This window comes from Panthera onca, chromosome E2 (assembly GCF_046562875.1).
Source record: "Panthera onca isolate mPanOnc1 chromosome E2, mPanOnc1 haplotype 2, whole genome shotgun sequence".
Lineage (NCBI taxonomy): Eukaryota > Metazoa > Chordata > Mammalia > Carnivora > Felidae > Panthera > Panthera onca.
Window position 1 is genome coordinate 46,918,861 of NC_138353.1, and position 27,627 is coordinate 46,946,487.

Sequence of the window (27,627 nt, forward strand, 5' to 3'; positions counted from 1 at the left end):
CATCGCGACCAATCATAGTTAGCCTGAAAGGCGAGGCCCCGCCTCGGCTCTAAGAAGAAAGGGAAGGAGGTCGGTCATGTTTAATAAGGGCGGAAGTGACGCTCGGCTTCCTGTCAAAGGCGGGCAAAGTGGGCGGTGACTAGAGTAACGAATAATCTCGTGAGCTTGTTGGGACTATTGAGGGGAAGGACCGCAAGTTTATCTACTTGCCAGTGAGTATTCTTTTTCCGTTTCCGGTTTTATAAGTGGTTCCGCCAGAGTTGGGAGGCAGCAGCCCCTGGGTTACTTTGAGTTAGGGTTGCTGCTTTTGGTGTAGAAGACGGGAACCGCCTGTGTGCCGACATTTCGGAGAAGCGGTCGGGGTTGCGAACAGTCAAGTGGAAGAGAAGGAGGTGACTTGTACAAAGAAAGTAGGTGTCGTTTGCCCTAGCACTTGTGGGCCAGGAGCAGCCCAACCACAGGCATCATTAAGCATATATATATTAAGTATGTATATATATCGAATAGTTTGGAAGAAGACTCTCACTCCGATGTAAATAAAAGTCACCTGTCTGTTCACTGACAGAGATAACCACTATGTGTTTTGGGATATTTATTTCCAGTTATTTCTATGTAAATGTATACATTTGTATTGGGTTTTGTACAGCAGTAGGATCACACTTTATATACTGTTTTGTAACTTATTTATCATGAGAACTTTTCAGTATGTGAAATGTTCATCTGTAACAGTATTTAGCAGCTGTGTAATAGTATGTTCCAGGACTGTACTATCATTTTTTTCCAATCTCCTATTTTGGGCTATTTAAGTTGTTTGCAGTTTTTCACCTTAAGAATGTGATAAATCATTGTGGACGTGTCAAGTTAATTCTCAGAAATGGAGTTGTTGCTCAAATTGTTTTCTTTCTGGAAAAGTTTTTGCTTCTCTGCATTCCAGCAGCAAGTAAGAATGTGTGGCCCTTTATTCACACTCTTGCAATATTGTTTCATCTTTACCAACTTAATGGCTTTGTTAAATAATCTTCCATTTGCTTTTCTTTGTTTACTAGTAAAGCTTAACTTTCCAAATATTTTTGCCTATTTGTACCTCTTCTTTTGTGAAGTCTCTGTTGGTATCCCTTGCTATGGACATTTTCTTAGGTGTGGCTTTAGTTTTCCTCCTCTTTATCAGAACTGGAGTTGCTGTTTGAATTCTAGGGTGGGATAGATCCATCCTCACTTTGACTTTCCCTTTTATCAGTAATTTTTTCTGCTACTGACATTTGAGGAAGTCCTTCCTAGCAATCAGCTTGCCTGTTTAAAGTATGACTTATTACAGGAACAATTTCATTTCCTATATACATTTTTATTAACTCTTGTCTTAAAATGTGACTTGTCACACACACACACACACACACACACACACATAAAGAAATCCTCCCTTTTCATAGCATTAGCCAACTTGGGGGCCAAATATAAAATATCAAGTACCTCGGTGGAGTTCTTCTGGATGGACTCAAAAATAGAGTTTCTCAACCATGAGAACAGGAGCTTATTATAGCAGAAGGAACACTGCAGTAGAAATTTGGTGGCTTGGGGGCACCTGCATGGCTCAGGCAGTTAAGCATCCATCTCTTGATTTCGGCTCAGGTCATGATCCCAGAGTCGTGGGATCGAGCCCCATGATGGGCTCTGTGCTGAGTGTGGAGCTTGCTTAAGATTCTCTCTCCCCCACTTGCACGCTCTCTCTCTCCCTCTAAAATAAAATAAAAAACTTTAGAAGGAAAGAAATTTGGTGGCTTTGATTCTAGTCCGTGCTGTAGCTAGAACCAAAACTATAAGCAAACAAGTCTATAAAATGAGGGAATTGGATTAGGTCCCTTTTATCTGAGTATTTTATGATTTGTTTATTTTGTGGTTTTCACACACACTCTTAATCCATCTGTTTGTCACGTGGGGGTGGGGGGTGCATCTAATAACATATGCACCAAGAATCTTTAAGCCAAGACTCATGATAATACTTAATCAGTAAAAGACGGTTTTAAAAGTGTGGTGCGTGTGTGAAATAGTATGTCTCTGTGACAACGTGTGTATAGATATGGGAAGGTCTATGCATGCTAAGTAAAAAAGCGCAAAGTGAAGAAGAGTGGGTAAAGTATGTGTGCCGGACATCTGTCATTTGCCTCTCCAGATGCACTCTTTCCTTCTCTAGACTGCTCCAGGACCACGAGACTTGGATGCCTTCTGCATCTCCCCTGCCCTCTGGTTCCAGTGTGAGTCACCCAGTGGGCACATTAGGAGGAGATCAGACAGACGGAGAAGAGTGGCTGCATCCCTTAACTGCAGGCTGACCTCCTATACGACAGCCTTCTCCACCCGGCGTTCCCCACCACACACTTGTGCTAACTACTCCCTGCTGTAGCTCCTTCAGGCCTCAGGGTGGGAACAGCGCCCTGCTCTTACTAGCCCAAGTACAGCACTGTACCTGGTGTGTGCCTGTACCCTGCCTTAATGAAAATCTTTCGAAATTACCAAATTTGAGAATGTTATCTTTCTCCTGCTAGAACCCTGGCAGATAGAATAGCCTGTCTTTGGGGTAAAAGAGGGAAAAAACATAGCAATGCACATTTGTATGTTTTTGTAAATGCATAACAAAACTGGAAGATACATGAGAAATTAATGAAAGTAGCTACCTGCTGTGTGGGGAGAAACAGGCCAGTACTAACAGGGCCAGTTGAGGGCAGAGAGAGGGAGGGAGATTTTTCACAGTACGCCTTTTTGAAAATTTTTTTTTTAACGTTTATTTATTTTTGAGACAGAGAGAGACACAGCATGAATGGGGGAGGGTCAGAGAGAGAGGGAGGCACAGAATCTGAAACAGGCCCTGGGCTGTGAGCTGTCAGCACAGAGCCCGACGCGGGGCTCGAACTCACAGACTGTGAGATCATGATCCGAGCTGAAGTCGGACGCTCAACCAACTGAGCCACCCAGGCGCCCCCACAGTACGCCTTTTTGTATTTATGTTTCTTTTCAAGCTGGTGGACTTGCCAGCAGTTTGTGCATTTAGTGTGTTGGGTTTTTTTTTTTACTGTTGTGATACTATGTTGTATCAAACTATTTCTTTCCTCTGAGAATAAAATATATGTGTATTAACTACTACAAATTTTTTTTTTTTTTTTAATTAGGACTCATGCACTTAATCTGTCTTTAAATATTGCAACTGTATTTCAGGACTGACAGTAAGGATAAATATTTGGATTATGGCAAGATGAGCTTCCTGTTGCCCAAGCTAACTAGCAAAAAAGAAGTAGACCAAGCAATAAAAAGTACTGCAGAGAAGGTATTGGTTCTCCGATTTGGGAGAGATGAGGATCCAGTCTGTCTGCAGCTAGATGATATTGTAAGTGAATTTTTTTTTTTTTAATTTTTTTTTTCAACGTTTTTTATTTATTTTTGGGACAGAGAGAGACAGAGCATGAACGGGGGAGGGGCAGAGAGAGAGGGAGACACAGAATCAGAAACAGGCTCCAGGCTCCGAGCCATCAGCCCAGAGCCTGACGCGGGGCTCGAACTCAGACCGCGAGATCGTGACCTGGCTGAAGTCGGACGCTCAACCGACTGCGCCACCCAGGCACCCCGTGAATTTTTTAAATAAATGGTTTTTATTAAAAATCTGTATGTTCTCACTTCAACATCTACAAAGTGCATGAAAGGCAGTGGCCGGGCCTAGAGATACTGCTTTTCATTTGCTGGCACGCTTTCACTAGTAGCTGGTCATATGCCTGCCCTGAGCTAAGCCCCCAAACCCGTGATCCTGCTGAATCTGTCCTAGACGTCCCTCCCCACCAGTAGCCATCCAAGTTCAGTTTCACCAACAGAGCACTAGAGGACCAGAAACACTTATTTACTCTGTGCTCACAACAGTGGAATAATTACCATCACTGTAACTACTCCCACACAGGGAGATGAATGCCAGGGATGTCAGGTGACTTGCAGAGCTGGGGTTTGAACTTCTTTTTCTCTGCCTGCAAATAAGCTTTTCCAGTGTGGTGCCTCCAGTGTGTGCCTGATGGTAATCTGATTTCATAACACATCTTCATACTCTGATGAGTAGGGAGGGGAGTATGGGACAAAGTGTGGTTATTCTTGTCTCTGTTATAGAGAGAGACTGATCCCAGAACTAACACCTCTTCGCACCATTTCTATTGCTGCCACACACAGTGTGGATCCAGTATAAGAATCTTTATTTCTGTGATTAAATATGAATGCTGATGTGTTAATCTGAGGGAGGAATGGGCCAGAGGATTATACCCTCAGCCATAGAGGGAAGGGAATATCAAAGGCCAAGAGTATAGACTGAAGCCAAGCTGCCCAAGTTCAAATCCCAGCTGTACTGCTTAAAGTTGTGTGACCAGGGGCAGATTACCCAGTTTCCTCATCCAAGAAGTGGGGACTATAATAACCTCATATGAATGTTGTAAGGATCAAATGAGTTAATAAGCATAAAGCACTTTGGACACTTAACGTGTAATAACCGCCAGACAAGCCTTCACTGTTTTTATTATGATTATCATTTAAGGGGGGATTGGAAGGCAGGAGATTGGGGGGAATTTCAGTGTCTGCCGTGTATATTTCTGAGTTGTTTTTGTTTAAGCGAACATGGATTTCATAAATCTATAAGAAGTTTATAAAAGTTTTTTACAACCAAAAATCAATTTAAAAAAAAAGAGAGAGAAATGTATTCACACAGTTTACCCAGGGCCCTGTCTGAATGATAAGGTTACATTGTGTCTAATGTGGAACTCAGGGGAGATTTAGCTGCCTCTCTCATTGTAACCTACATGTCTCTATTTGCAGCTTTCTAAGACGTCTTCTGACCTGAGTAAAATGGCTGCTATATATCTGGTAGATGTGGACCAAACTCCCGTTTACACGCACTATTTTGACATCAGTTATATTCCATCTACTGTGTTCTTCTTCAATGGGCAGCACATGAAAGTGGATTATGGGTAAGTTAGATTGAACTGAAGTCATTGCAGCTGTGAGGGGTTCTTTCTACCAAGCAGTTCCAGTAACTCACCTGCCTATGAGGGTGGCTCTGTGAGCCCTGCGTTGGTGCTGTGTCCTCAGGTGACCCACTCCTTGGTCATGTGAAACTTTGGCACAAAAATGACAGCGTATCCAGTATGATTGGCAAATGTTAACCTCCTACGTAAGTAGGAAACAATTGAACAGTTTGTGCAGCACTAACTATCCTTTGGTGTAGAGAATATAGAACAGCTTTTTTAAAAGTTTCTTAGGAATTTCATTTAAAACAAAATGTGTCATTGTTCTTAAACTTTTGGGACTGGTAGGCTGCATTTATGAAAGAAGTGTTCCTTCCGGCAAACTGAGACATGTTTCTCTCTGGCCAAGTGTCCTATCTTCTGCCACTCAGAGAATTCTGATGTCATTCTTCAATTCTGTCAAGAATAAGCACCATGGAATCTTTAACACCTTCCGTTGTATCCAGTCAGCATCCTAGCACTCAACATGTATTTTCAGTGTGTCCATAATTCTTAACACTTCTCAATGTGGTTCAGGTGTCTGCTTGTTTAGATCTGTGTATCTGTTTTGTCATTATCTACTTGAAAGTGCATTAACCATTACCTGTTTTATTTTAAAGCTGTTTATTCTCCTAGGATACAGGTGATAGAAGTTAATTTGATGCAATCTTTTTTTTTTTTTTTTTTTTGAGAGCATGCGCAAGGTAGGGAGGGGAAGAGGGAGGGGGAGAGAGAGAATCTTAAGCAGGCTCCATGCCCAGTGTGGAGCCCCTCACAGGGCTCACAACCATGAGATCATGACCTGGGACTTTTAACCGACTGAGCCACCCAGGCACCCCCCTGGTACAGTCTTTTTAAAATGTGATTTATGACACTATTTGCCAACTTAAATATGTAAAAATTTTAACTTAGCAATTGCATTTCCAAGAATTTATCTAAAGGGAAATAATCATGAAAGTGGGCAAAATTGGCTGCCTAAATATTCATCCCACCATTATTTAGAAAGCAAAATACTTGGAAAGAAACTAGATGTTCACAGAAGGACACTAGATGTCAGTTTCATATGATGTTGTAAATACAAGTTTAATGACTTTGAAAGAGATAGGTTTTATGTTAGTTGGAACATTACAAAATAGTTTGCATGATATAATTACCATGATTTTGAAAAAAGAAACACATGTGTGTACACACACGCACACACGCTTTGGAACAATATGTACCAAAATGCGGCCTTTGACCTCACTGGTAATGTTTTTTTCTAAAAAATTTCTGTAATAAACATAACCGATGTTTGAAATAGGGAAAAAAAAAACGATTTTGTACCCCCCACTCAAAAGTATAAGTGAGGGGAACTCAGAGACGGTGACCAGTTAACGGGTTCTGCACGGCAAGGCCAACAGCAGTGGCAACCAACTATGCCCATCCCAACGCTCAGGGAATTCTGCTTGATAAGGAACTGACAAGAAATTGAGGTAGATTTTGAAGGGAAGGCTCTTCACCTGGTAGGGTTCACATGCCCTCCCAGTGGCCCACGGCTCTGCGTTTAATCCTGTATCAAATGGGCCCTGTACTCACAAACGGAGAAATCAATGTTGGGCTTTATGTCTGAAGTCTCCCTCAGGAACAGAAAGTATCAGAACTGTGCTTCATTTTATTTATCCTGAAGGTCTGCAGCGAGAAATCGCTAAAAGTTCTGAGCGTGGTTGTTTTTCTCCCGTGCTCTCTAGGTCTCCCGATCACACTAAGTTTGTGGGAAGTTTCAAAACCAAGCAAGACTTCATAGATTTGGTTGAAGTAATTTATCGAGGAGCAATGAGGGGAAAGCTTATTGTCCAAAGTCCTATTGATCCCAAGAATATTCCCAAATATGACCTTCTCTATCAAGACATTTAAAGCATTCATGACTATCAAAGTTGAAGAAAAAAGCACGTCTTGAAACAGTACCTGAACCCAGCTGTGCCGTTTTCCTGGAGTCCTTCGGACATGTGTTCAGCATCCCAGCAGAGAAGAGTGCTGACTTGGGTAGAAAATACCCCACCCTCAAGTAGAAGACCACGCTGGCACTGCAATGGGCAGAGATGCTTAAATGTCTATTCCCTGCAAACCCCAGAGCAGTCAAGACCACCGGGGTCAATTTCCCAAGCGTGATTTTTTTTTAATTTTTATTGTGCTTCTCTTTATTCCTTAAGATGATACAAAATCCTTCTAAACATTGGCTAGTATATTTATGTTGACTTTGATATACAAGTAAAATAGAAAATCATTTCCCGTAAGAGCAGAAGTACTTATTTTTTTACCCTAAATGTACCCACACACACGCCCTCCCCCTCCCCCGTTTCTCTACTCATGTATTTATCTCATGCTCTCCTGTCTCCAGTCGCTGTTATCTCAGTTTCTCTTGGAATAAATATTTCTCTACAGATAGTGAGAAAATGTTTTATTTTGGAAACTTTCTGGTTTAAACTTTTATTTATTTATTTTTATTTTTTGAGAGAGAGATTACAAGCTGGGGAGTGGCAGAGACAGAAGGAGACACAATCTGAAGCAGCCTCCCGGCTCTGAGCTGTCAGCCCAGAGCCCAACGCAGGGCTCGAACTCACAAACTGTGAAATCATGACCTGAGCCAAAGTTGGATGCTTAACCGACCTAGACACCCAGGTGCCCCATCTGGCTTGAACTTTTAAAACAGTATCCCAGTTTGCTCATTTGACTAGCTTTTGTTATTAAATTGCCCAAGAAATGGGACGCTGAACCTTTACCATCCAGCACCCAATTTGAGCTAAACAAATTAGTAAGTAGCAGCAGATTTCTCCCAGAAGTCCAAGTTCTGCCGCTTTCTGAAGCAGAGGATTTTACTTCAAGGACTCAAGACCGGAAAGAGATGTCAGAATCGTTAGAAATAACATCTTTGTGGTATTTGCCCATTTTAATAACTTTATGAAGAATTCTTGCTCTGCCAGCAGCCCTGGCATAACCTGCCACCACTTGACAAGTCCCTGCTTCTCTCAAAACCTCGCTGGGCCTCTGGATACTGACTTTGTAGAACAAAAGAATAGATGCAGATCCGGAGGGCAGTGGGCCAGACGTGGATTTGCTTGCCAGACGCTGACGTCCCAGCTCTGTGCAGACCAACACTGTCTCTGCAAGTTCATTCTCCCCTCACTGGGCACTTCCTTTACAAGCCTTTTCTGCAAAAAGAGATGACCACCCATTCTGGTTCTCATTGACGTGGCATAGAAGGAAGGCCACTGTGGGTTTTTGCATCCTTTGCTGACGACAGGAGAGAGCCGCCCCAGGGATAAGACATGGAACCGTAGCAACCATCCCAGGACCATTAGGACCAGCCCCTGGATGAAACGTGAATGTGTGGAGAAGAACAATAAAAACCTGTGTCCCTGATGATGCTATTGAGCTGCTTAGTGAACTCTATACCTGCCTCCCTCCAGAAAGAATAAAATGTCTTCATTGCCTGTCACTGTTAGTTGGATTTTCTGTCACAACTTCAGTCACACAGTATTTGACATGTGGTAGGTGCTCAGATACCAACAAAAACTTAGAACTTGCATGCGTAAAATTGTCATATCTTCTTTCTTCCTGAGGTCTTTAGGGAATGTTTCTCTGAAGTCCTGATTTTTAATTTTTTTTTAATGTTTTTATTTATTTTTGAGACAGAGACAGAACATGAATGGGGGAGGGTCAGAGAGAGAGGGAGACACAGAATCTGAAGCAGGCTCCAGGCTCTGAGCTGTCAGCACAGAGCCCAACGCGGGGCTGGAACTCACAGACTGTGAGATCGTGACCTGAGCTCAAGTCGGACGCTTAACCGACTGAGCCACCCAGGCACCCCTTTTTTTTTTTATTGTTTTTGTTCCTATGTTAGTTACTTTCCATTCCACAAGTATTGATTGAGTTCATACCAAATGCCCTGCCCTGTGCTCCATGCTACAGAAATACAAGTGACTCCTGAATGGTAGAAGGCTTTGTAGTGGAGACAATGCCCAAACCTCAAAGGAGGGTAGGACATACTTGTGTGGAAAGGGAGAGGCATTCAGGAGAGGGTGCCAGGAGGAAGAAGCCCAGATGCTGGAGACAGCAGAACATGTTCAGAGAGCCACGCGGAGTTCAGTGTCACTAAAATCCAAGGGGTAGACCAGGAGGGCAGGAGGAGCTGCTGGGGAGGAAGCTGGAAATGATAAGTGAATTGAGAAAATGCTGAAAGTTTTCTCTTACTGTTTTCCTTCGGGACAGTGGCCAGAAGCCACTTAGTGCAATCAGATAGTTCTTCAAGACAAGTGGAGTATTTTTTCTTCAAGAAAATTTAGTGCTAAAGCTATACCAACCGAAAAATAACTGTATTGAGAGATATTTTGTTTATGTGTGTGTATAATTCTTCAGTTTCTGGCTATTCTTTCACAGCTTTTAGAATATAGTTGTAAGGTCTTCATTGGTCTCTACTAGCTCTAACCTGTTGAAAAGTGTGGATGGATCTAGAGAGTACACCTGAGGACAACTTCACAGTGAAGGGCAGACCCTGGTGCGAGAATACTGACATCAGCATTTTATGCCATGAGAAGGAGAGGCCATATTTTCATAGGACACAAAGGTACTTTAATGAAAGGTCAGTGTACTGAAGGCTTAAACAGCAGGAAGGAATAGAAGAAGTTAGAAGAAGAGCCTTCTGTTTACAGGGGTTCTGAAACCTTTCTTCTGGGAGACCCTTAATAGCAAGACCCTGTCTTTGTGAAAGGGAAGACTCAGGTGGCTTGCATTTGGCTCCCAGTAAAGGATAGGTTTCTTCCAACTGGGAAAAGCATACCCTATTGAGGAAGAGACTTGTAACTCTTTACCAAGTTCTAGAATGCTCATAGGGATGTTAGGGACCAGCTGTTTTAAGCCCCTCTGGAAGGAAACCAGGGACCGATGGCAGGGAACTGAAGGCACTTGGCAAACATGTGGCCACACTATGATCTGGACTCACCAAGTCCAGAAGTCCTGCCTTTACCCCGTCTTACTTTGTTTTCTGAAGGCTGGTGTGTTGGAGCACAAATAATAAAATACTGCCTGTGCCAAAACCCTTGTTTTCATCCCACGTTGAGCTAGCCTCTTCCTCATCAGCCCGCACTCTTTCCCCTAACACACTTCAAAGAAGAGGATGCAGTGTAGAGAGCTGAAGTTCATATCCAGACGGACCTGGGTTCAAAGTGAATTCAGCCTCACTATCTAATAGCTGTATGGCCTTAAACAAATCACTTAACTTCTCCAAGTCTGTTTTCTTGTCTATGAAACCAGGGTAACAGTGACCTTTCTGAGGCCTGCTGTTTGGTAGGCACTCAGTCAATGAGTATGATCCCCAGGGTGGGAAAGTTTGTTTCGTCTTACAGATTTTGAGTTGGCTTGGGGTGTTTTCTTCCACACTCCTAGTAGACTCTATACCACTTAGCTGCTGCTGTACCATAAATGAGAGAATAAAAAAGGCCTGAGGCTAAAAATAGCACAGAAATGACTCAAAAGAAATCCCTTTATTGATTGACTCAGCACTGCTTCACACCCCATTTTATCCCCTCTCTTCCCATCTAGTTTCCTCTCTTCCAGAGTAAAGTCTTGCTGTCAGGCTAGGGCTCCCAGCCAGACAGCATTAGTTGCCAGCTGTGGTTTCCTGAATCCAGGCCAGGATGGAGGGCACTTTCACGTACACGCCATACTCAGCAACCCTACAGCTCTTATCAAAGCTCAGGATTCCAGCTGCATACCAGGTGTTGTCGTCCTCGTCGTGAACGGCAAACGCACTGCCAGCATCACCGTAGCAAGTATCTTCCTGAAACTTAGACAAGCCAGCACAGAAGGTGTGCTCATTCAGTATGGGCTGCACCCCTACAGGACTCTTCGGTGACTTCTTCTCGGGCACTGTGCTGCCTTCGTAGTGCTTCACACAATTCTCTTGATCAGCCACAGGCAGCATGACGTACTTCAGTAGCTCAGTGAAATTAAAGTTGGTATTTCGCCCCCATCCAGACACATAGCCCACACGCCCCACTTCTGCATAATCTTTTGAAGGTAGACAGATGGGCATTACTCTCTCATCAATGGGCACCTTCTGTTTGAGTTTGATGAGCCCGATGTCTACATTGGAGTAGTTAGGGTGGAGAACCACCTTCTCAATCTCCACAGGCTGATTTTTCCCCACATAGAGTTTTAAAGTTGGGGCAATGTCTTTTGCTTTTGCATCATCGTTATGGCCCAGGAAGAGATTTTTAGCCGTGGTCAACAGCCACTGTTCACTGATCAGTGTGGCCCCCGAGGTGAGATTATGGTGGGAGACCATCTTAGCCTGCCAGGGAAAGCTGCCTTTGGCATCCACTGATCCACCCATGATCCGCTGCACCTGATCCACCGGGTTCTTGGGCTTTCCGCACACTGTCAAGGAAAGCAAGAAAGTCAGGAGCAGAAATGTCAGTCTCCCAGTGTAGGAAAGAGGGGCAAAGCATTGGCAATTGCTGCTGTCTAAACTGTTGTGTTAATTTCTGCACAGCTAGGAATATTTACACTCCTTGCCTTACCACCTGCTCCCCCCATTTCCATTGTTGACAGTTTAAAGTGGCTCTTTTTTATAAAGTTGTTTACATCAGTAGGGCACAGTTCTATTTCCTGCTTTTCTAACTCATGAAAAAAAACAAGTAGTGCTGAGATTTTCAAATCTCAATGCTGAGACTTTCCCTAAAAGTCATTGTGAGGGTGAGAAGCTATAAAAATTCATTCTCCCTAAATAAAGAGCCATCTGTTGCAGCGTTGGCTGGAACTCAGATTTTAGGTAGAAGGCAGCTTAGCGATTCTACACCACTAGTCATAGAAGAAGGCAGACAGAATCCTCCCGTCCCAGGAGGGAAAGGGAAGGAGCAGTAGCTTTCCTAATAACCGGAACTAGAAGTCCTAACCCGTCTCCAACCTGCTGCCTCATACTTCCATGGATTTCTTTTTGTTCTGTCCTCCCATGACTAGTTCTTCCTGGAGCTGGCTGTACACTTGACCCTGGGCTGCCTAGGCGGCCTCTCTGTACACACAGGGCCTTCTGATTCTCTGGGGGCAATGTGGACAGTGGATTCAGTCAATACCCCAAAGACCCAAATGAAGGAGATCCTTAGTGTACTTTTTTGGAGAGCCATCACCCAAATGCTCACTTATCGGCCTGACCATTTTGGGTTCTCCCAGGTCCCTCATCTTGGCCCTGTGATGCTCAGAGGAAGCCACTCAGGAAGGGTGTGCCTGCCCACACACTAGACTCTCAACACCTACCTTTGGTCAGCTTCCCAGGGCCCCTGGCTTCCTACCTGCTTCACATTCGGGAAGTTTCTCTCCAATGGCCTTGTTTGTCCAGTGCTTCTCACTGTTTAATGTATACTCTCCTGAAGCAAAAGGATAGAAAAGAGTTAAAAGACACTGAATCTGGACCCAGCATGAGGAGAGGAGGTATTTAAAGAGAATCAGAGAAAGAGAGGAGAAGGAAGGGGAAGGGAGGGAGGGAGGAAGGGAAGAGCAGTGTACTAGAAGCCAAGTGGCGGGGGGGGGGGGGGGGGCGGGCAGCAAAGCCCAGCAGGACAGATTTGTTGTCATGGAGACACAGTACAGAGTAGGAACCAGGGTTCAAATTCTGCCTGTTCATCTTACAGGCTACCTGAACTTGAGCAAGTTATTCAGCCTGTCTGTACCTCAGTGTCCTCATAAGGAAAATGAGAGTAACAGTATCTCTTCAGAGGGTTTTGTAAGAACTAAGTGAGCAGATATACATCAAGAACTTAAAACAGTGCTGGGAACACAGTACTCACTAGTAAGGACCACCCCTTGTCATCACTGGCACCACCCTTGGTTGTTTTTTTTTTTTTTTACCACATCTCCTTTTGGAGATGTAGATCTCACTCTGAGATGAGTAGGCTACATGTTATCACCTCCCCTTAACAAAGGAGAAAACTTGGAGCTAAAGTTAATTTGCCCAAAAGGCCACAGCTACTGGTGACAAAATCGCTATTAGAATCTACCTCTTCTGGTTCCAAGGAGAACATGTAAGTTTTCTGGCCCATCACCCTTGGCCCTACTCATCATGGAAAGGCCGGGATGGAGGAGGGTGCAGGGACATGGTCCAGGTCTTACCGTCTCCTTCGGTGCGCAGTTTATAGAGGGGTTTACACTGGTAACGAACAAAGTGCTCTGCATAGCCATTCTCAATCTCTGGGGGCTTTGGAAGGCTGACCTCTGCAAAGGAAATGCAATAGGAAGAGGGGGTTCATGTTCAGAAACTCATCCCAGAGACCCATGAAAAGAGTTGAGAAGAAGCTGTTCTGCGTATCAACTGCCCTCCACCTCAAATGGAAGCCAAAGGGAAGGCCATCCCCCCTTTTCTCTGGATGGCTCTCCAGTGTTCTTCATGGGACTGAAATACCAGAGGTTAAGATGAGAAGGAGGAAGTGGCTCTTCCCAAAGAGAGGGTGTAGATGTGATAGGGTCAATGAGACCCAGCAGTGCTGGGACATCCAGCTCCCACCCAAACCCAAAGACCTACCTGTGTTATCCGTGGCATTGCCAGTGTCCACTGCGAAAAGCTGCCCCCAGAACAGGAGGGCAACGACAGCTCCCAGGGCTCTGCAGAGACAGGACAAGAAGGGGTGCACAACTGGTCTCCTTGCTTCACACACACACACACACACACACACACACACACCTCCCATTAGCCAGCCAGAGAAGAAGGTACATGGAAGTGTTAGAACCAAGAAGTTGCCTCCTGCCAGCACCCATATACACAGTCCACTCGGGTTCCAGTGTGGTCCGTGCTGCTGGGAATTCTACATGAGCCTCAGAGAGGAACCACCAAGATAGGAAGGTACATAGGCATGTGGGCCTCAATTTCTGGCAGCATTGAGGAAACATTAAGTTGCTAATAATAAATGAGCTCTCCTGGAAAAAAAAAAAAAAAGAGCCTCCGACACCAAAGGCGCTGGGCTACAGGATAATAGCTAATAAAGTGTGGGTAACTTGAAAATGGAAAGGTAGGGATTTCTTATGCTATTCCCTAGACTTTTTAATTTTTTCCATAAGTAGATGTTTTAAATATACAGAATTTATGGTTTTCCTATTATTTTATGATGATTTGCCTTTAGGAAACCCCAAAAGGTCACCAGGAAGATAACGGGCTTCCTGAAAGCATGACCGTAGACATGGGCATTGACGCATAGGCGACACTACCAGGTAATCGTTTCGCTGACAGAAGCCAACTGTACAGAGATTGCTTAGTTAAGTATGTAGTCTTGTTATTTCAACCTTTAAAAAAGGTTTGGTTTTTTGGGTTTTTTGGGTTTTTTTTTTTGCTTTGATAAAATCTCAGTGCCTTAATTGGGTCACTCAAATGTGTTACTATTGGTCTTACACATTTTTTAAAACAAACAAAAAAAAAACCTGCTAATAAACATATCTTAAATACCAGAAAGCCTACTATGGGAGCCTCTGGCATCCCCTGTAAAGATGAAAATTTTGTAACCTCGAGGAAAAAGATATTGTTTAGAGTAAGTCACATTCTCATGGACACAGAAAAGCAGAAGATTTAGCACGCTAAACTAAACCCCTTAATTTGCTATAGTTTAGCCCAGTGGCCCTATTTCTTTGTTCTTGATTTCCATCTCTCCTTTGGTTTCCCCCATACCTGAGCTGTCCCGTGGGTACAAGATGTGCACAGAGAAAGATGACATGAGCAAGGGAAGGAGGGAAGTGGCAGAACCATGGACTCACCTCATCTTTGGTTTGTCCTGCCGGATGGAAGAGCAGTGCTGTGGGAGCTACCTGCTGATGCTTTTATGCCTCCGGTATCTCACTCCACCCCCTTCTGGGTTTCGTAATTGCTGTGTCTACACAACTTTGACCTTGTTAAGGTCACTGCATTTTCCAGTAACAGAGCCACAAACAATATGCCTGTTAAGAGCTGAGCTCTTGCTTCACGCTTGAGTTGCCCCTGGTGTTTCTTTACAAACCCCAAAGAAGCCTGGCCACGCCATGACCCCCTGTAGCTGCCCAAGTGTTTCCCGAAATCAGTCACTGTGCAGGAGTGGGGGAGGAAACATCAATCTGTGTCTCTTTGTTTTGGAGAGTTTTCAGCACTGAGGGAAAAAAAAAAAAACACTTCTTTGCCTTATTTCAAACGCCTTATAGATGTTCCTGCAACCTGGCTGAGACAGGGCTCTAAAGAAAGCATTTCCTTTTCACAATCATCTTCCCCACCCTGTGTTGACATCTCCCTATTGCTTAAAACTTCTCCAACCTGAAATCAGTAAAATGTATTTATTGTCTTCTCTGATAGTTCTTTGCAAGAAATCACACAAAATGGTTAAAGCTGTACTGTAGGCTGCTGCAAACCATGCTCAATGGCAGTAGTTCTCATGGTATTGTAATCCAGTAATTAATACAGACAGCAGGTGAGGAAAATCAGTATGCTTCAGTCAAATGTCTGCACTCTTTATTCCAAGTCCTACTCAATTGAACTCAATAAAATACTGCTTTGTTCATAAAAAAAAAAAAAAAAAGATCAGTGGTTCTTAAGTTATAATGTACAAAAGAATCACTTTGAGATATTGGTGGTGGCACTGATGTAACAGCAAGATCACTGGAAACAGCATAGGTGTCCATCAGTAGGGAATGGGTGCAAACGAGCAAAAAGCAGAATTAGACCTATAAATACTGAGAACAAAGTGATGGCTGCCAGAGGGAAGGGATTGAGAGGATGGACAAAATGGGTGAAGGGGAGAGGGAGATACAGCTTCCGGTTCTGGAAAGAATAGGTCATGGGAATAAAAGATACAGGGAATACAATTAATCATATTGTAATAGTGTTGGAAGGTGACCGATGGTAGTAGCTACACTCGTGGTGAGCACAGCATAACATACAGAGATGTTGAATCACTATGTTGTCCACCTGAAACTAATGTAACATTGTGTGTCAACTGTACTCAAAATACTTTTAATAGGGGGATGGCTAAATAATGTGGTATATTCATATAATGGAATACAGATCTTCCACGCCTTGTGATAGGGCTGCATCCTGATAAACCATCTTAAGTTGAAAATATTGTAAGACACAAATTCATTTAATACACCTGACCTACCAAGCATCAAAATTTAGCCTGGCCTACCTTAAATGTGCCCAGAACAATCCCATTGGCCTAAGTTGGGCAAAATCATCTCACTCAAAGTCTCCTTTATAATAAAGCGTTGAATATCTCATGTAATTTATTGAATACTGTAGTGAAAATGAAAAACAAAGTGGTTATGTGGGTTAAGAATGGTCATTAAGTGTATTGATTGTTTACCCTCATGATCGTGTAGCTGACTGGAAACTGCCGAGCATCACAAGAGACTATCATCCTGCATATGACTAGCACGGGCAAAGATCAAAATTCAAAGTGCAGTTTCTACTGAATGCATGTTGCTTTCACACCATCATAAAGTCAAAAAATCAGAAGTCGGGGGTGAGGAGCTAGGTGAGCCAGGTGATGGGATTAAGAGATATGAACTTCCACTTATAAAATAAATTAAGTCATAAGGATGTTATGTACAGCATAGGGAATATACTCGATAATATTGGAATAACTTTGTGTGGTGACAGATGGTAACTACACTTACCATGATGAGCATTTCATGCTATATACAAATGTTGAATCATTATGTATCTAAAACTAATAGAATAGTGTACGTCAACTATACTTTTTTTAAAAAGGAGGAAAGAAAAAACTCGTTAAGTTGAACCATCTTCAGTCAGGGACAATCTGTATTACACAGCTGTGAGAGTGAACAGACAATGAAAAAACATGGAAAACCATAAGTTTGAAAGAAAGTGGCAAGTTTCAGGAGATTACGTTAAGAATGATACCACTTTGGGGCACCTGAGTGGCTCAGTCGTTAAGCATCCAACTTCAGCTCAGGTCATGATCTCACAGTCTGTGGGTTCGAGCCCCACATTGGGCTATGTGCTAACAGCCCAGAGCCTGGAGCCTGCCTCAGATTCTGTGTCTCCATCTCTCTCTCCCCCTCCCCTGCTCACGCTCTCTCAAAAATAAATAAACATTTAAAAAAATATATTTAAAGAAAAAGAATGATAACACTTTTAGAGAGCTCAAAAACAAACATACTTGGAAAAAGATTCTTTGATTCAAATCACAAGCAAAAACAAAAAATAGATAAATTTAAAACTTTTGTGCATCAAAAGACAATATCAAGAAAGAGGAAAGACAATCTATGACTGGGAGGAAATATTTATAAATCGTATCTCTGACAAGGATTTAACATCCAGATATTCTACAAAAACAACAAAAACACAATCCAATGAAAACATGGGCAAATGCCATTGACGGATGAATGGATAAAGAAGGTGTGTGTCTGTGTGTGTGTGTGTGTGTGTGTGTGTGTGTGTGTACACAATGGAGTATTACTCAGCAATCAAAAAGAATGAAATCTTGCCATTTGCAACTACATGGATGGAACTAGAGGGTATTATGCTAAGTGAAATTAGAGAAAGACAAATATATGGCTTCATTCATATGAAGTGTTTAAGGTACAAAACAGATGAACATAAGGGAAGGGAATCAAAAATAATATAGAGGGGCGCCTGGGTGGCTCGGTTGAGCTTCTGACTTTGGCTCAGGTCACGATCTCACGCTCTGTGAGTTTGAGCCCTGCATCAGGCTCTGTCCTGACAGCTCAGAGCCTGGAGCCTGCTTCAGATTCTGTGTCTTCCTCTCTCTCTGACCCTCCCCTGTTCATGCTCTGTCTCTCTCTGTCTCAAAAATAAATAAACATTAAAAAAATGTTTTTAAATATTAATATAGAAACAGGGAGGGAGACAAAACATAAGAGACTCTTAAACATAGAGAACAAACAGAGGGTTGCTGGAGGGGTTGTGGGAGGAGGGATGGGCTAAATGGGTAACGGGCATTAAGGGAGACATTTGTTGGGATGAGCACTGAGTGTTACACATAGGTGATCAATCACTGGAATCTACTCCTGAAATCATTGTTGCACTATATGCTAACTTGGATGTAAATTTTTAAATAAATAAATCAATACATAAATACATAAATACATAAATAAATAAATAAATAAATAAATAAATAAATAAATATTACTTTTTAAAATGGGCAAATGATTGGAACCAACATTTTTTTAAAAGAAAATACACAAATGACCAATAAGCACATAAGCACATGATAAGATGCTCACCATCACTGGAAATATCATTACAGAAGTGCAAGTCAAAACCACAGGATGCCAAGGCACCTGGCTGGCTCAGTCGGAAGAGCATGCCACTCTCAATCTCAGAGTCATGAGTTCAAATCTCACATGAGGTGTAGAGATTATTTTAAAACTTTGATATAAACACACACACACACACACACACACAGGATGGCACTCATACCTACTAGGATGGCTACAGTCAAATATATGTTGGGCCCCTGAGTGGCTCAGTCAGTTGAGCATCCAACTCTTGATGTTGGCTCAGGTCATGATCTCAAGTTCATGGGATCAAGCCCCATGTCAGACCCTGGGCTGACAGCATGGACTCTGCTTGGGATTCTCTTCTCTTTCCCTGTCTCTCTGCCACTTCCCTGTTTGCACGTGTGCGCGCTCTCTATCACTCTCAAAATAACAAAATAAAATAAATATATTAAAATATACATATTTTCAAAATATATGTTTGAAATTGTATAATACATATATCTATGTGTATATATATATGTGCATATACATATATATGCACACATATATACATACATAATAAAGGTTGGCAAGGGTGTGAACAAGTCGGAACTGCCATATACTGCTGTAGGGAATATAAAATGGTGTAGTCTCTGTGGATAACACTATGATGGTTCCTCAAAAAGCTAAACATAGAATTGTTATATGACCCAGCAGTTCTACTTCTAGGTATATAGCCAACATAATTGAAAATAGGGTCTCTAAAAGATTCTTGTACATCAATGTTCCTGACAGCATTATTCACAATAACCAAAAGGTAGAAACAATCCAAGTGTCCTTCAACAAATGAATGGATAAACAAAACGTGGCATATATGTACAATAGACTACTGTTCATCTATAAAAAGTTCTGGCACATGCTACAACATGAATAAGCTTTGGAAATATTATGCTAAGTGAAAGAAACCGGACACAAAAAGACAAATATTGTATGATTCTACTTCTATGAAATATCTAGAAAAGGCAAATTCATAGACACAAAGTAGAGGTTACCAAAGCCTAGGGGAGGGGACAGAGGAGTATTATTGCTTAATGGGTACAGAGTTTCTGTTTGGAGTGATGAAAATTTTTGGAAATGGTAGTGATGATTACACAACATTGCAAATGTAATTAATGCCATTGAATTGTACACTTTAGAACTGTTACCAGAAAATTTGTTATATATACTTTATCACAAAAAATTCATAAAAAATAACAAACTTCTTTCTCTTGAGGCCAAAAGTTTTTTTTTTAAACAAGCAGAACTAAACAATATGTCTTATAGGCCTAGATGCCAAGAAGAAAAAACTGTATTTTTAAATATTTTAAAAGAATGGAAAACACAAAATGTAAAATGTTACTTCTCATAGGGAGCCAGGAGGAAGGCATAAGAGAAAATCACATATGTAAATATAAATAAATTATTGTTAACAACCCAGCTTTGGGCTCTCTCCCTCTGCCTGTCTCCCCCACTCACACTCTTTCTCTAAGAAATAGAATAGAACAAGAATGAATAAATAAATAATTTTTCAAAACGTATGTTGGTATCAAATAACATTTAAAAAGTGAAGGATGGTGGGGGAGAATCACCAGACAGACATTAAGAGGCAAAGCCCAGGCCCCTCCTTGCAGAGAATTGATCCAGTCTGAGCAGAGTCTGAGAATCTGCATTATAAACGGCCACAACTTCTCCTACTGTGTATACATGCTGCAACATGACTGCGCTGCTCTGTGATCCTGTGAAGCGGAGGTGGAAGTTTTCTCTTTGGGCTGCAAATGCCCCTCCTAGAATATCTAAAATGAGACATTTCTCACCACCACTGTAATTCAAATAAATGCTTACCCACTAGATGCATGAAAATTTGCATTTGTGGGAATGCAAGCTGGTGCGACCACTCTGGAAAACAGTGTGGAGGTTCCTCAAAAATTAAAAATAGAGCTACCCTACGACCCAGAAATTGTACTACTAGGCATTTATCCACGGGATACAGGTGTGCTGTTTCAAAGGGACACATGCACCCCCATGTTTATAGCAGCACTATCCACAATAGCCCAAGTATGGAAAGAGCCCAAATGTCCATTGATGGATGAATGGATAAAGAAGATGTGGTATATATATACAATGGAGTATTACTCAGCAACCAAAAGAATGAAATCTTGCCATTTGCAGTTATGTGGATGGAACTGGAGGGTATTATGCTAAGTGAAATTAGAGAAAGACAAAAATCATATGACTTTACTCATCTGAGGACTTTAAGAGACAAAACAGATGAACATAAGGGAAGGGAAACAAAAATAATATAAAAACAGGGAGGGGGACAAAACAGAAGAGACTCATAAATATGGAGAACAAACTGAGGGTTACTGGAGGGGTTGTGGGAGGGGGGATGGGCTAAATGGGTGAGGGGCACTAAGGAATCTACTCCTGAAATCATTGTTGCACTATATGCTAACTAATTTGGATGTAAATGCAAAAATATAAAAAAACAAGTTAATAAAAAAAAATTAAAATGAAGACTACTTGTGACTTTGAAAATAAAGCTTTTTTTCTCAAAAAAAAAAAAAATTTGCATTTGCCTGTAAACAAAACCTGAGCTCTATTATAACCGACAAGGGAGAGTTCACAGGCTCTCTGCCTTTGGCATCCTTTATTAACTTGACAATTAAGAGTATCCAGCCCAGGGCGCCTGGGTGGCTCAGTCAGTTAAGCATCCAAATTCAGCTCAGGTCATGATCTCACAGTTCTTGAGTTCAAGGCCTGCATCGAGCTCTGTGCTGACAGCTCAGAGCATGGAGCCTGCTTCAGATTCTGTGTCTGCCTCTCTCTCTCTCTGTCCCTCCCCCACTCATGCTCTGTCTCTCTCTCTCAGAAATAAATAAACGTTAAGAAAAAAAATTTTTAAAAGAAGAAAGAAAAAAATAATATCCAGCCCAAAGGCCTTCTGACTTGGAATTAGGATGGGACAAGATGAGGAGGTGACAGCTGAGAGTAGCCAGCCACAGGATGTAGGGAACACATTTTGTGGTGAGAACAGAAAGCAGAAAAGCTTAAAAAATTAATAAAGCAGGACAGCAGTTGGCAGAGAAACTTGAAGGGTAGAGTTTTGGTTTTGGAAGGAAAAAATTATTTTTTAAAAGTTCTACCATTATTGAAGTCTTGAAATTTTGCAAGCTACAGAAAAATAAAAATAAGAAAAAAGTCTTCCCATTATTTTGCACTCCAAGACAACCAATAACCACTATTAACACTTTAGTGTCATTTTCTTCCAGGCTTTTCTCTGTACATTCTTTTACATCGTGTTGATAATTCCTTATATCTATATCTATATCTATATCTATATCTATATCTATATCTATATCTATATATAATTTTTGTGGTCTGCCTTTTTTACCCAATATTACAGGCATTTTCTATGTAGCAAACTCTTTAAAACACTTTCAATGCCACATCATAGTCCTAACTTAAAGACGTGTCATGTATACTTTAAGTATTCCTTCATTGTTGGGACTTTATGATTCTAAATTGTCTGTTATAAATACCTTACATAAATTCAGGGAAGTAAGGTAGGAGGCCAGGCTAATTTTATTCCATATGGGTATACAATTGATCTAGCGTCATTTACTAAAAACATCAAATCTTAGACAAACATCAAATCTTAAAACATTAGGTCAAGATATAAAATATTTCTAGCACCCAGAAGACTATGTTGAGTTCCTTGCAATGAACACCCAACCCTCAAAAAGTAACCAGTATTCTGACTTCTGTCATGAGAGTTTTGCCTGATCTTGAACTTCATATAAATAGAATCAAATAGTAGTCACTTGTTTCTGGCTTCTTTTGCCCATCATATGTCTGTAAGAATCATCCATATTGTCACATTAGTTTGCTTCTTTTTTATTCCTGAGAAGTATTCCATTGTATGGATAAACCACAGTTGGTTTATCCATTCTCTGTTTATGGGTGTTTGAACTTATTCCAGTTTGGGCTATTATAAATAAAGCTACTATGAACTTGCTTGCACATGTCTTTTGGTGAATACATGTGCTCATTTTTCTTGAATAAATATCTTGCTGTGTCATAGGGTAGGCAGTGTTTAGATTTATTTTTTTTAAGTTTGTTTGTTTGTTTGTTTGTTTATAACATGAGCAGGGAAGGGGCAGAGAGAGGGGGGGGAGAGAGAATCCCAAGTAGGCTCCAACCTGTCAGCACAAAGCCCAACACAGGGCTCAATCTCACAAACCCTTAGGTCATGACGTGAGCTAAAATAAAAAACTGGACGCTTAACCCACTGAGCTACCCAGGTGCCCCAGTGGTGTTTAGCTTTAGTAGATGCTGCCAAACAATTCTCCACTATACACTCCCACCTGTAATATTCCAGTTGCTCAGATTCCAGTTGCTCCGTATCGTTGCCAGTACACTTCAATTTTAGCCATTCTGATACATACACAGCAAATTATAATGATGGCTTTCATTTGCATCTCACAGATATTGAATGATATATAGTGCTGCTTTTTTTTTTTTTTTTTTTTTTTTTAGAGAGAGACAGTGCAAGAGAGGGAGGGAGGCAGAAGCAGGGAGAAAGAGAATCTTAAGCAGGCTCCACACTCGGGGCAGAGCCCAACAGAGGGCTCAATCCCATGACCCTGGGATCACGACCTGAACCAAAACCAAAAGTTGGATGCTCAACAGACTGAGCCAACCAGGCAACCCTATAGAGCACTTTTTATATTATTATTGGTCCATTTAGATATCTTCTTTATGAAATGTCTTTTACTTATTGATTTGAAAATGTCCTGCTGGGATTTTGATTGGGATTGCATCAGATTTCTAGGTCAATTTGGGGAGAATTGACATCTTGACAATATTGAGTCTTCCAATCCCTAAACATGGTATATCCCCTCATTTATTTAACTTGTCTTTAATTTCAGTGCCTTGTACATTTTAGGATACATCTCGTGCACCCCTTTTATTAGATTTACTCCTAAGTATGCAATTTTTATGGCTACTATAAGTGATATTTTCATTTAATTTGCTAATTGTTTATAGTGAAGGTAGGAAAGTATGCGTGATTTTAGTATATTGATGTTATATCCAGCAAACTTGTAAATTCACTAATTAAATCTAATAGTTTCCTTGATCTAATTTTTTTAGGTACACAATCATGTCATCTGCAAATAATGACTTTTTTACCTCTTCTTTTCTAATCTTTGTATCTTTTATTTATTTTTCTCACCTTATTGCACTAACTAGGGTTTTTGCTACAATGTTAGACATAAGTGGGAAATGAGCATCCTTGTCTATTCCCAAACTCAGGGAGACAAAAAGCATTCAGAATTTCACTCCTAAGTATTATGTTAGCTCTAGGCTTTTTTGTTTTGTTTGTTGTGTTTGTTGTTTCTTTTTGTAGATATCATTTATCAGATTAAGGAAGTTCCTTTTTATTCCTAGTTTGTTGAGTTTTTTTTTAACATAAAGTGTCAAATATTTTTCTTTATTAATAAGATTATTTATTTTGTTAATGTGGTGAATTATATTGCTCAATTTTTAAATGTTAAACCAACCTTCACTTCTGGAATAAACTTCAATTTCTCATGATGTAATATAATTTTTATATATTGCTGTATTTGATTTATTGATTATTTTTTAGGATTTTTCCATCTGAGTTCATAAGAAATAAGAAATACCAATCTATAAATTTCCTTTCTGGCAATATCCTTATCAGGATTTAATATTAAGTTTATGTTGATCTCTTAATGAAATATGAAGAGTGTTCCCTATTTTTCTATTACATGAAAGAGTTTGTGTAAGATTGATAATATTTTTCTTAATTGTTTGGGGGAATTTTCCAATGAAGTCATATAGGCCTGTGGTTCTCTTACGGGAAGATTATAAATGGGGTTGGGGGAAGGGTCCAAGAAGGTGGCACAGGAAGATCCTGAACTCCTGTCCTCCCACAGACATAGCAAATCTACAGTTGCATATGGATAATTTCCCTCTGAAAAATATCTGAAAACTAAGTGAAACTGCTCTGCAAAAGAAAGGATTAAAGAACCACATCAAGATGGATAAGAGAGTCAGAGACACACTCTCACCAAAAAAAACCCACCCCCAGCCCGGGAACACAATAAGGAGGGATCTCACCAGGCAGATGCTTCTCTCAGAGGAGCAAGAGGTTGGTGCTCCATATCAGGCACCCCAACCTCTAGTATCTGTAACAGAAGGACAAGCTCCAGAATGTCTAACTTGGAAAAACAGTGGGGCTGACATCTGGAGGTCCTAAAGTGGTATAGGAAACTGAGATTCCCCTCTTGGAGGGCTCACATATGGTCTTTCTCACCCCAAGACCCAGCATAAAACAGCAGTTTGAAAAGCACCTAGACCATATGTGAGGGAAATATATGCTGATTGGTGACATCAGCTAGAGGGCCAGGGCACAGTTGAGATGCTCTCTGGAGATGGAGGTGCTGGAGGACACCATTGTTACACTCTTTCCACATGGCCTGCTAGCGCAGGCAGGTGAGCTCAGAGATAGCACTCTCCTGCCAACTTGCTGGGATGGTCAGGGCCAGAGGGTCATGACATTTACTGAGGTCAGAGAGCACAATGATTGCAGCACTCCCCCACTCCCTGACTAGTCACAGAGTTCTCCCACTCCATAGCTAAAGTCTGCAAACACAGGTGGTTGCAACACTTCCCTGCCCCGTGGCCAGGGCTGGCAAGTGCAAGAGGCGATGGCATTCTCCTGCTTTCAGCCTGAAGCCAGCATGTGCGCAGACAAGGCACTATCCTGCTGCTTTGCTAAAACTCATAGGTGAGAAGAGTTAAGACATGTTCCTGCTGCCTCTTAGACGGTGCTAGGGTGCCTCACCCCCAACACTCTCCAGCAGTCTTGCCAAAGCTTGCAGGCACACTCAACCCACACGGGGACACCTCTTGATTGCCTAGCCTTGGTAGCCAAGAGGGCTGTTCCAGAGCTCAATATGACCGTAACAATCAGACAGTTCTTGACAGGCTACAACTCCCAGTCTTCCTGTGAAAAAACCTATTTCCTTAGCCTGGAGCTTCAGCCTGAGAGGCAAGCTTCAGGCTTTCCACAGCCTCCTTAGAGGCTAAGGAGGCACTCCCAGGGAATGTAAACAGGGAGATATCATCATTCCATACCCCCGTGGCCTTCCTACAGCTCAACAAGACTTCCCAGAAAGGAGCTTATACACTCATCTGGAACCCTGATTTTTGGAGTTGTCACACAGGGGACACCTCCAGATCTCCTGGTCTGAAGGACAGCAGGCATTACAATTGCAACCCCACAGGACTGTGTATATATGCATATTTTAAAAGCTGCTCCTCAGAGTCTGGCTTCCAATCAACCTGAAACCAGGTGCTAAGTGAAATACCTCCCCTTGGAGCACTGACAGGTCTTGGCACATCTCCCACAACAGGGTCATATCAAGAATAAATCAGGAAATTTAAGGGTGCCTGTGTGGCTCTGTTGTTTAAGCGTCCAACTCTTGATTTTGGCTCAGAACATGATCCCAGAGTTGTGGGATCAAACCGCACATCATACTGTGCACTGAACATGGAGCCTGCTTGGGATTTTCTCTCTCTCTCTCTCTCTCTCTCTCTCTCTCCCCCCCTCTCTGCCACTGTCCCCTACTCACACTCGCTAAATAAATAAATAAATAAATAAGAATAAATCAGGCAGTTTAGACAAAGGTTCAAGAGACAACCGAAAACTAGGGCAAGGTTGAATGAAAAGGATCATCACCTAAACAAGGCCATTCCTTCAAGACAGAGAGATAGATGTTGTTTCCTAATACACAGAAATAAACACAGAGAATCAAGCAAAATCAGCAGGAAAAGAAATGTGTTCCAAATGAAAGAATAAGATATAACCTCAGAAAAAGACCTTGATGATATGGAGATAAGTAATCTACCTGATAAGCAACTCAAAGTAATGATTACAAAGATGCTCACCAAACTCAGAAGAAAAATGGATGAATACAGTAAGAACTTCAACAAAGACATAGAAGACATAAGAGAGTACCAAACGGAAGTCGCAGAGCTGAAGAAACAAAAACTGAACTGAAAAATACATTAGAGGGGTTCATCAGTAGACTGGATAAAGCAGAAGAATGAATCAGCAACACGGAAGATAGAGCAATGAAACTCACCCAGACAGAGTAACAAAAGGAAAAATACAATTTTAAAAAATGAAAGTAACTTAAGTGACCACTGGAGCAACATCAAGCAGAATAACATTTGCATTATAGAGTACCCAGAAGAAGGGTAAGAGAAAGTGTCAGAAAACTTATTTGAAGATGTAATGGCTGAAAACTTCTCTAACTTAGGGAGAGAAATAGACATCTAGGTCCAGGAATCTAGACAGCTCCAAAAATGATAAGCCCAAAAAGAGCTATACCAAGACACACTATAATTAAAACATCAAAAGTTAAAGAGAGACTCTTAAAAGCAGCAAGAGAAAAACAGATTGTTACCTACAAGGGAAACCCCATAAGGCTGTCAGCATATTTCTCAGCAGAAATTTTTCAAGCCAAAGGGAGTGTCATGACATATTCAAAGTGCTGAAAGGAGAAAGCTTCAAACCAAGAATACTCCATCCAGCAAGGTTATCATTCAGATTGGAAGTAAAGAGAAGTTTTCCAGACAAGCAAAAGCTACAGGAGTGCATTACTACTAAACCAGTCTTACACAAAATATTAAAGGGACATATTGGGGTGCCTGGGTGGCTCAGTCAGTTAAGCGTCCGACTTTGGCTCAGGTCATGATCTCACGGTTCGTGGGTTCAAGCCCCGCATTGGGCTCTCTGCTGACAGCTCAGAGCCTGGAGCCCGTTTCAGATTCTGTGTCTCCATCTCTCTCTGCCCCCCCCCACCCCCCACCCATGCTCTGTCTCCCTCTGTCTCGAAAATAAACATTTAAAAAAATAAATAAAGGGACATATTTAAGCTGAAAAAAAATGGCACTAATAATAAGAAGACATATGAAAGTAAAAATCTCACTGGAAAAAAGTAAATATATAGTAAAGGTAAAGGGTTAATTATAAAGCTATTAAGAAGGTTAAAAGACAAAAATAGTAAAATTAACAGAAACTACAATAATTAGTTAAGGGATATGTAAAATTAAAACATAAAAAGTGACATCAGAAACATTAAACATCAGAGAGAATAAAAATGTAGTTTTGGATGTGTTCAAATTTAAGTTGCCATTAACTTAAAGTAGACTGTTACAAACATAGGATAAGTAAGATATGTGAACTTCATAGTAACCTCAAAGTAAATACAAAAAGAAGAAGAAGAAGAGGAAAAGAATCTAAATATAACAT

At 41.4% G+C, this 27,627-nt stretch overlaps 2 protein-coding genes and 1 long non-coding RNA gene across 6 annotated transcripts in view; 2 read left to right on the plus strand and 1 right to left on the minus strand.

Moving 5' to 3' along the window:
- Positions 1-41: 41 nt before the first annotated feature.
- TXNL4B (thioredoxin like 4B) lies at positions 42-8,496 on the plus strand. Of its 4 annotated transcripts, XM_060650273.2 has the most exons (5): positions 223-410; positions 2,189-2,249; positions 3,208-3,376; positions 4,834-4,985; positions 6,749-8,496. In XM_060650273.2, exons 3-5 carry the CDS (start codon positions 3,245-3,247, stop codon positions 6,912-6,914), a joined length of 450 nt encoding a protein of 149 aa, XP_060506256.1. In that variant the 5' UTR covers positions 223-410; positions 2,189-2,249; positions 3,208-3,244; the 3' UTR covers positions 6,915-8,496. The 4 variants fall into 4 exon arrangements, with proteins under 4 accessions (XP_060506255.1, XP_060506256.1, XP_060506254.1 ...); XM_060650272.3 differs by lacking the exons at positions 223-410; positions 2,189-2,249 and adding an exon at positions 42-212; XM_060650271.2 differs by lacking the exon at positions 2,189-2,249.
- Positions 8,497-10,521: 2,025 nt separating this feature from the next.
- LOC132690195 (haptoglobin) lies at positions 10,522-14,915 on the minus strand. Its single transcript, XM_078438944.1, has 5 exons — positions 14,793-14,915; positions 13,573-13,652; positions 13,164-13,265; positions 12,347-12,421; positions 10,522-11,435 (listed from the first exon to the last, which is right to left on the minus strand). Exons 1-5 carry the CDS (start codon positions 14,795-14,797, stop codon positions 10,657-10,659), a joined length of 1,041 nt encoding a protein of 346 aa, XP_078295070.1. The 5' UTR covers positions 14,798-14,915; the 3' UTR covers positions 10,522-10,656.
- LOC144614633 (uncharacterized) overlaps positions 13,648-27,627 on the plus strand; it is a 29,083-nt gene continuing 15,103 nt past the window's right edge. The window contains exon 1 of the long non-coding RNA XR_013552527.2: positions 13,648-14,255. This is a non-coding gene — a long non-coding RNA (uncharacterized LOC144614633). The remainder of the gene's footprint in view (positions 14,256-27,627) is intronic.

Coding starts and splice junctions, on each gene's coding strand:
- TXNL4B (XM_060650272.3), top strand. CDS start 3,245: ATGAGCTTCCTGTTGCCCAAGCTAACTAGCAAAAAAGAAGTAGACCAA. Junction 3,377..4,833: donor GTCTGCAGCTAGATGATATT/GTAAGTGAATTT, acceptor CTCTATTTGCAG/CTTTCTAAGACGTCTTCTGA. Junction 4,986..6,748: donor CACATGAAAGTGGATTATGG/GTAAGTTAGATT, acceptor CGTGCTCTCTAG/GTCTCCCGATCACACTAAGT.
- LOC132690195 (XM_078438944.1), bottom strand. Junction 13,266..13,572: donor CAATGCCACGGATAACACAG/GTAGGTCTTTGG, acceptor TTTCCTTTGCAG/AGGTCAGCCTTCCAAAGCCC. Junction 11,436..12,346: donor ACTTCCCGAATGTGAAGCAG/GTAGGAAGCCAG, acceptor TTTCCTTGACAG/TGTGCGGAAAGCCCAAGAAC.